At 37.8% G+C, this 9,683-nt stretch overlaps 1 protein-coding gene across 1 annotated transcript in view; it reads right to left on the bottom strand.

Annotated features, from left to right (window-relative positions):
• LOC107844714 (putative late blight resistance protein homolog R1A-10) overlaps positions 1–4,427 on the bottom strand; it is a 12,544-nt gene extending 8,117 nt beyond the window's left edge. Inside the window, exon 1 of the mRNA XM_047397842.1 lies at positions 4,297–4,427. Coding sequence (XP_047253798.1) covers positions 4,297–4,427 — 131 coding nt within the window. The remainder of the gene's footprint in view (positions 1–4,296) is intronic.
• Positions 4,428–9,683: the final 5,256 nt, after the last annotated feature.

Here is a 9,683-nt window from a genome sequence, read left to right as displayed (position 1 = left end):
GCTTCACAAGATCAAAAGGATATCAATATAGAGAGATGTGAACTTAGCACTTGCCGCAAGTATCAGAATACCTTCTAAGTAATTTCCAAACCTTAGCTTAGTGTTAATGACTAAATCATTTGATTTAATTAATAAAGACAAAGTCAGACTAGTAGGTGCGATATAATAATTCTTTTAAGTTAAGTGAAGAAACTGTCCATCAGAAGAAAGGGAATATATAAAAGCAAAACATTAATCAAATGTAAAATGGATTGAAGGATTATTACATTACACCTCTGACTTTGTCTTTCCTTTTTCTGATTAAGTCAAATAATTTAGTCATCAACACTACGAAAAGGTTTGGAAATTAATTAAAAGATGTTGTACAACAATTTGTGGTAATAAAATGTGTGAAAAAATAGTTTGAGATAGTTGAGAAACTTTGTATTGTGATACTTGTGAATACTAAATTCAAATTTCTCTATATTGATATCCTTTTCATCTTGTGAAGGATATTTAAGGTGAAAATAGTTGTGTTACCTCCTTATTTTTAGCTTCTTACTATCACGTCTGTCTTAGTGTCTCCTCAATAATTTCAAAAAAAGAGTATTCGATATCTTATGAAGTCGATGGCAGCTTATACAGCAAAGACATCCAGAACTCATTCAAGGTCAAATTGCTAAAACGCTAGACTCCCTTCATGAAACTGCTGAATATTTTAAAAATGTTGTTGAAGAAGCTAGCAAGAGTAGATTTGATCCTCAAAAAATCAACTCTTTGGAGGAAAAAATAAGAGATGCTGCCAGTTATACAGATGATGTTGTTGAGCTGACGATTTGGACCAAAACACGATCATCCTCCCAAGTTGGATGAAATAGGAAAGAAAATAGCAGAAAAATGCCAAGGACTACCCTAAACAATCTCGGTGATTGCGGAACATCTCTCTAAAGTGGGCATGACATTGGGAAGTTGGAAGGATGTTGCCCGTACCTTAGGTGAAATCATCGCTAATCATCCCTATCTACAGGAAATTGAGATGTAAAACGATTTAGGATGCACAGGAAAGACTGTACCTTGTTCCTTTGGTACAGTCTTATTATTTGTGTTTCTCCCGCCTGGTATTCAAGTGTTTATTAAAGTCGACAAGTAGTATCCTGTTTTGTTTGTGTATTTCTTAACTCTGCGATTTTACACTTGATTATTATAGATCTCAAAATCACAAGCTAACCATGATCATTATAAAAATTAAAACCAGAAGTTGACGATTATGTTTAGAAGCTTTCATGGAAACAAGGAATCCCAGGAGTGATCCTTGTTGCTATTTTGATCCCAATGTTTTGAACATATTTACTACATAAAAATTTAAAATTAAACTAATCTACCTGTGTTGTAGTTACTGTACCCTTTTAAGAATGTTCTGTCATGCTTTCATTTGTATTTTGTCAAGGCTTCTTCACTCCCACTTTTTATTTTTTCGAACTGCTTTGAAATGCTTTTACTTGAGCCGAGGGTCTACCGGAAACAACCTCTCTACCTTCCATGGTAGGGGTGTGGTCTGCATAGGGATCCCACTTGTGAGATCACGCTAGTCACTAGGTATGTTGTTGTTGTAAACTAATATAACGGTGGAATGCTACGTATTAGTTGTTTGTTTTTCCTAGGAGGAACAAGTGATAACAACATAAAGACAGCTCCTTATGAGGATTTCTAGATGAGAATATGAAAAGTTTTATCATCAGAATTTCTAATTATGAGCATATTATCATGTGCAGTCTAGATATAGTATAGCAATCTAATTCTTCTTATATTAGCCTGATTACTTCCGTACTTTGATAGGAACAAAATCAATCAAAAGGAATAACACAGGGATAAAATTTCTTCTATGTGACTACGAGCTTGTTAAGGTTAAAAATTTGTACAGCGGGAGTTGATGGGGTTTTAATTTCAGAAATGCAATTTACGGTTTGTAATCTCTTTTCTTTTTCCCTCAAAGAACTGTTTTGGAACGAGAGGAAAAGGAGTTGTTTTGCTGGAATCTCAGCTCCAAATCACTCTCTCAAAACTAGTTGTGTAGTCTTACTTTTTCGACGGTCTAGATTGGCTAATGTATCTAGCGCTGAACATTTTCTGGAGCTCCTTAGCTCCTTGTCTTAGATTGACGTACTGTAAAGAGATTTCCTTTTTCTTCATTCCAGTTTCTTTTGTCAATTTTTCTTTCATTGTAAGTTGTAACTATGCACCTTCTTGATGCCCTTTTGTGAATGAAATACCTTACTTTATCCAAAAAAAAATAAATTAAAACTGTTTTGCGGTTAGGCTCAACATGGTGAACCCTGCTGGTATCACAGATTCTGCATCTTTCTTTGGCCTATATCTTTTTTAGGGATTGCTTTTCTGATGGACTCAAACTAAGTGTGTTTAGTGGGTTGACTTTTACTGATATGCAGAGGAAGTGAAATATTATTATAATTTTCCAACGAAAACAACAAACCCAGTGTATTCTCACCAAGTGGGGTCAGTTATTATAATTTTCCCATTTTTTAAATCAAACCTGTTACGTTTCATTAATGATTTTTCCCATTTTTTAAATCAAACCTGTTACGTTTCATTAATGATGGAAAAATCTTCAACATACAAAATAAATTGTTCTGTTCAAAAGACACTCATCCTTTAGAACCTCATGGGTATAACGAAATGATATTAGCTATTCTTCAAATGTACAAAATGAAGCTCACTTCTTTCAAAAAGCTCTTCTATTTCTCTCTCCATACTACAATTTCGCAATTCTTCCTCGAATCAAAGACTATTTATTCTCTTCTTTTTCTCCTCTACATTTTCTTTAATTTATTATAGAGAAAAGGCTCAAATATGTTCATAACAGTGGTTTTCAAAAACAGCTTTGCCATGTGGCCTTTTATTAAAGGTCCACGTCATTAATTAAAATAAGGAAAAAGACTCAAATATGTCATTAAACTATCAGAAATGACTCATTTATGCTATCAGTTAAAAGTTCAGCTCAGTCATGCCATCGTCGTTATAAGATCAGCTCACCCATGTCATTGCTTTTTTGGGATATTACAACTACAAGTTGAAGACTGGCATTTGTTCTATGTGCAAGAACGGGGAAAATATTTCTACGATGAAGTTGCCTTATGCATGCAAACTCCTAATCCAGGAGCTGCAATCAATGAACATTGTCCCCCGGTTAAAACTAGCAGAAGCTTGATTATGGCGTCATTTGTATCTGGAGCATGATGCTTCCTAATATATGGTTGTCATAGCCCGATCATTTTTTTTTTTTAAGTTTCCTCTCAAAGAAGTACATTCCTATCGATACAAATTTTGGCCGTGATGAGCTCACCAACAGTGGTACTTAATATGGTTTTGTATATGAAACAATGTTTGTGCTCTGCCTTTCTTTGAATGGATTGTGCATCAGAAAATATCTTCTTGTTTTAAGATTGCTATTAAAACATAGCCTTATGATATAATATTCTTGTTTGTTGCGTTGGTGCAGTTTCTTAGGATTTCGTGGCGATTATCATGTGGAGTATGCACCATGAGTGATTATTGTGGTAGTGTGAAGTTTTGATTCATATTGATAATGTTGAGCAAAATGTGTTTTGTGACTGGCTACAACAACAAACAACATACCCAGTGTATTCCCACAGAGTGGGGTCTGGGCCTTATTACAGGTGGTGAGACTTGAATGTGTTTTGAGACTAGAATTCCGGATTTGAAGTTACGAAACCAACTTGAAGAGAACCTTCAAGGACTGAGTATTTCAGTAGCTCTTGGATGAGTGTGCGGAGGATTAATTCCCCATGGTGTATGGTCGAGACGTGCCAATGAGATACCAAGAGTGTTCAGTCCTGGAACTTGAGCTACATTAACAGCAGTGACCTTAGAGCCAAAAGTGTTTGATGTGTTTCCAGCCAAATGTAGGCCACTGAAGAAAAACTCCTTTGCACTAATAGACTAGGGATCTTTGCAAGATAAGCCATTTACCCTTAGCTGACAAAATGGAAAAAAGATATTGTGAAAAATCTCATAAAATCATTGATCTTCTAGCCCTAATATAATACTCCCTCGACTTTGTTCAAGTTTATATGACACACTTACCTTTCAACTCATTCCAAAAAGAATGGAACTTCTAATGTTATGAAATTTTTACTGAGGAAGTGTCTATAAACACATAAATGTTATGACATGTACAAGGCCACAAGTTCCAAAGATTCTGTTTCTTTCTTAAACTCCATGTCGACACAAACTATGACACATTAATTGGAACGAAGGGAGTATATATGAGATACTTACTGATTTGCAATACCTGGGCTAGCAGGATCCGCCACACAGAAATCTTGCATTGGACTTGGCTCAAAAGCTAATACAACACAGCAGAAACTTACTAATGCTATTAGTAACAGCAGGAGAAAGTGCTTAGCCATTGCAAGAACTAAAGAACAGAAGCTAGTCTCCTTATATAGAAGAGAGAAAAGACTTTAATGCATGCAAAAGTGCTTTGAGTTTTGGTCAGTAATTTATGCACTTTTTTTTAAAGATTGTGAAAGTCTACACATGTAATCTTTGACAATAATTTTTCTGTCATTTGCAGTGATTATGATATAATTTGCAGAAACAACAAGAATGCGAGGTTAGCCAGCTTAGGACAAAAGGAAATAGTCCTAAAGACTACTTTTTAAGGATAAAAAGTGTCTTCTTGAATACCTCGGATAGACAAATGGAGGATATGGAGAGGGTGAGGGTGGCCCCGCAGGGTCGGCGGGGCCATTGGGAGGTCAAACGGGCGAAACGGCATGAATGAGCCTTTTTGGGGCCAATTTGGTGGGTGTTAGCCCACGGTTCTCAGGAAGGGCACGGGGCTCGGGCGCGATTTGGACCGAAAATTGACCGGCAGTCCCGGCGGGGTATGGAGCAAATGAAGTTGGTCCGGCGGAGCCATTTGGGTGGTCAAACGGGCGAAACGGGCTGTTTTTGGGCCAATTCAATGGGTGTTAGCCCATGATTCTCGGGATGGGCTTGATGTTTGGATGCAGTTTGGGCCGAAAATCGACCGGCAGCCCCCGGGGGTGTGGAGCGGGTGATGGAGGTCCGGCGGGGCCATTTGGGTGGTCAAACAGGTGCGAACAAGCTATTTTGGTGCCAATTCAGTTGGTGTTATCATACGGTTCTCGGGGTCGGCCTGGGCTTGGTTTGGGCCAAAAATCAATCGATGACCCCTCGACGGGGTGTGGAGTAGGTAAGAGTGACTTGATAGTCATCGGGGCCATTTGGGTGGTCTTAAGGAGGTTGGCGGAGCCATTTTGGTGGTCAAATAAGGGAAACGGCGCTGGTGGGCCATGTTCAGGCTAATTTGATTGGTGTTAGCCCATGATTCTTGGGGCGGGCCTGGGGTCCTAGTGCGTGTTGGGCCAAAAATTGATCAGCAAACCCCTTGCGGGGTGTGGTATGGGTGAGGGTGGCTCGGCGAGGTCGGCGGGGCCATTTAGATAGTCAAACAAGGGAAACGGCGTGAACGGGCCATTTTTGATCCAAATCGGTGGGTGTCCACGGTTCTCGGGGTAGGCCCAATGCTTGAGCGCGATTTGGGTTGAGAATCGACCGACGACCCCCCGGGGAGGTGTGGAGCGGGTAAGGGTGGCCTTGCATGCTCGGCGGGGCCATTTGGCTGGTCAAACAGGTGAAAAAGTGTGTACGGGCTATTTTTGGGCTAGTTCGTTAGGTGTTAGCCAACGATTCTTGGAGTGGGCCCGGGGCTCGGGCGCAATTTGGGACAAAAGTCAACCGGCAGCTGTAGACACCTAATTTTGTCCCTCCTGAAGATTAATTTTACCTATTTTTTTTATTTATTCTCGTCTTACCACGTACCCTACTCCCATTTAATTATCCCTAACAAAATAACAACCCTTACCCTAACAAACTTTATCCTAACCAACTCACCTTACCCTATACCTTACCCCACTACCCTATCCACGTGAACCCCTCATATTTCTTCTCCACAAAGAAAGAGAGCAAAACAACCAAAAAGGAAGGGGGCCCATATATTTTATTTCCTTTTTTTTTTCTAAGAAGACAGCAAAAATGAAAAGGGACCCACTTGAAAGATGCCTTGATTTTCAAAGGCATTAACAATAAAAAGGGAATATACTCCCATTTAACCAAAGAAAATGATCAGGGGGCCAGGGATTGTCTTCATCATCCACAGAACAATATATACTCCCTCACAGTACATCTTCTCCATTTTTTTTCTATCACATACACACACTAACACCCACCGACTTCATCATCAACACCATCTCACACACACACACCACCAGAAAACACCATTGTACCCACATAGAAATTAGAGAGAGATCGAGAAACGTGGGAAAATAAAGAGAGTGAGACAGATCGGGAGAGAGGTACGATGAGGGTGAGGTTATTCTGGTGAAAACCTCATCGGAATTGTCACCGAAAAAGTACTGCCAGCCACCCTTTTTTCTTACACGTCGCCAGAAAAGCACTGCCAGCCACCCTCTTTCCTTACACGTCGCCAGAAAACACAAAATAATAGCAAAATCCTCATCGAAATTAGTCTATTTTGGATCAATTTTTGCAATTTGTTCACATCCAGCTAGTTTGTTCTGTTGTTGTTTTGTTTGGTCTCATCGGTTATCAGTTTTCACTACTGATTTGAGAATTCAAATCCCGCTCATTTCGATTTTCTTCATCACGATCAATTTTTGGGTTTTAAATTTTTATACTGAGTTTGGAGTTGGATTTCATCTCTGTGGAGGTTCTCTATACGGGTTGTTACCGAGGTTTTGGTTTGAGGTTCCGATGTGGGTTTCATCTCGTTTTATCAAATGATATTTGAAAGCGATATTGAGGTCCAATTCTTTCCTCTCTTTTAATTCTTATGTGATTGTTGAACGTGATTCAGCATGTGAATTGTTGGTGACGTTTGAGTGTTAGATTGGTTAATATTTGTTTGTTCTGATTCGGTGTTTGATTTCCTTGATTATAGATTGATTATGGGGGTCGTGTGATGAAATAATATCTGATTAAGGATTAAAATTGGTTATTTGGGGAATGGGATTAAGAAGTTGATAAAATAGTGACATTAGATTAACTTTTGTTTATTATTGTTGTTTTCGGAATGAGCTTGAATATTATCGGAACGTGATATAATCATGATGTGTTAAAATAGATAGCCAAATGTAGGTGCGGGTAGGCAAAATTTAGAATTGGTGGATTGTTGGAATGTTTGAAATATGTGTTGGAATGGTTTTGTTTTATCGCATTTAATTCAATTATACTCATTTGACCGGGGAATGCCCTGAAGTACTTGTACTGATTTATCCGGGGAATGCCCCAAGGTATCTTGTACTTGAAAATGTTTGTGGTGAAGGCCCGAGGCATCGGGTAAAGCACGGGATCATAGTTAGAATTAGTATAGGTTAGATTGGATTTATTTTTGTATTTTTATATTTGGACTGTATAAATTGAACTGGACACTGTACTTTTGATTCATTTTTGTTTTGTTTGTCTGTTTGATTGTTTTACGTGTTTTGTGTGGTTTGTACATTCTTAGTGTCAAAATTAGCCGATATGCTCCACCAAGTGACCGTGGTCGAACCACGGGATCGAGGAGTGCCTAACACCTTCCCCTCGATCAACAAAATTCCTTAGCCGGAATCTCTGTTTGCAAACCAGTTTCAAAGAGTCAAATGGTTTTGAAAAGGATTTTAAAAGGTGACTTGGCACACCGAGTTTATGTCAAGTGGCGACTCTGAATAAAAATGTAAATAATCCCTTTTCAAAATAAATTTTCAATCTTTTGTCACTCAATAAATCAAAATCCTTTCGAACCTTAAACTATATCTTTTTTTAGAGTACGAAAAAGGGGTGTGACAGCTATGGCGACTCTGCTGGGGAATTTTCAGAATTCGAGGTTATTTTTGGAATCGTATCGGCTTTGTTCGGCATTATGGGTGTATAAACATTAGTTATGATTATTGTTTGTGTTATTGTTATCACTGTTGTGTGTTTCTGTGCTCTTTGTTTACAGTTTTTCTTTATGTGTTACCGCTTCATATCTGGCATCATTTGCATAACCCGAGTCAATTCTTTCTGCAACATGTCCCGGAACGCACGTCGTGCGCACGAACTCTAGTAGAGTCACCTTTATTTTAGGGGGGGAGCCGTTGGATGTATGGAGTAGGTGGAAAGCTAAGCAGCCACTATCGACCATATGCTCCCCCGAACAGCCTTGTTAGTGAACCACAACGTAGGTCAGCCTTTAGGTCATGCTTATGTGCATCATATTGAAGACCTAGCAGGGCCCACTTGGCCCTTTGTAGGAGACTCACCTCTAAGGCATCCCTACGTGCTAAATGTTGCTTCATTGAGGGTAACGAGGTTATTTGACAGATTGGTTTGGGCAAAAACATGAGTTAGAAGCAAAGTGTGTAGGCAAGAAATTGTTGAAAAAAAAAAAGAAGAAAAAAGAGTGAAGAAAAAAAAAGTTTTGGTAGTTTTTAGGGTTCTTTATGGCTTTTGTTTTTCACAATTCAAAAATTAAAAAAAAAATAATAAAATATTTTTTTTACTTTTTGCACTCATTTCCCACAAAATCAAAAACGTTAAAAAAATTTCCTTTTATTTCTTTAGTAAGCATTCATAATTCGAAAACTCCAAAAATATTTTTTTCCTTTCAATAGAAGCTTTGTACATTCTTATATAGTGAAAATGCCAAAAAGATTTTCCTTCATAATTGTTGGTGTCAGTTTTAGTTGAAGTGTCTAATTAAAAATCCAGAAAAAAAAGATTTTATTTTTTTGTCTTTGGTTGTGTCTCTTAAGTTAGGGTCAATCTATTAGTTAATCATTAATTGTTCAATCCGGACAAACTACGCACCCCTGATTCTCCTCTCTCGGGAGTGAGATACGTAGGCAGCCTATTATAGGTTCGGGGATCTTATTTAAAAAATCCAAAAAAAAAAATTTCTTCACTTTTCATCTAGAGTAGGTGTTTCATACATGTCTTGAAAATAAAAATACAAAAAAAAATCCTTAATAGTCGTAGGTTTTATTTTTGGTTGATTTTATTCCAAAAAATTCAAAAAAAGATTTTCTTCACTCTTTATTTAGAGTAGGTGTTTCATATACATCTTCAAGAGAAAACTACAAAAAGATTTTCCTTTAATAGTTTCAAGTTTCATTTTCATATGAAATTCAAAATTGAAAACGCCAAAAGATTTTTCTTTGGTAATCATAGGTTTCGTTTTGTATAGGTATTTTAAAAGTAAAAAATGCAAAAAGATTTTTGTCAATTCTTTTGACAAATTGTTATTTTCTTTTCTTCTTAAAGTTTTAAGGAAAAGAATGAAAAAAGAGTTTAATTGGCCATTTTGGCAAGACTTCACGAACTACGCACACCTGATTCTCCCCTTTCGGGGTGAGATACGTAGGCGTCCTTCTAGGGTTCGGTGATTTTTTTTCAAAAAAAAAAAGAGGTTTTGAAAAATCGTTGAACTCTAATGCATTTGCTATCTCTTGTCCAGTTAGTTTAAGGTGGTTGGTTTGTGGCATTTTGGTTGGTCCTCCATATTGCTCCAAGTCACAGAGGAAGTTATGGCCAACAAAGATACCGAGTTAGTTGTCACTAATCAGATAGGGAGTTCAGGGAATGAGAATGTAGGA

This window comes from Capsicum annuum, chromosome 10 (assembly GCF_002878395.1).
Source record: "Capsicum annuum cultivar UCD-10X-F1 chromosome 10, UCD10Xv1.1, whole genome shotgun sequence".
In the NCBI taxonomy this organism is placed as follows: domain Eukaryota; kingdom Viridiplantae; phylum Streptophyta; class Magnoliopsida; order Solanales; family Solanaceae; genus Capsicum; species Capsicum annuum.
Note: the sequence above shows the minus strand (reverse complement) of the source record. Positions and strands in the feature narration are given on the sequence as shown.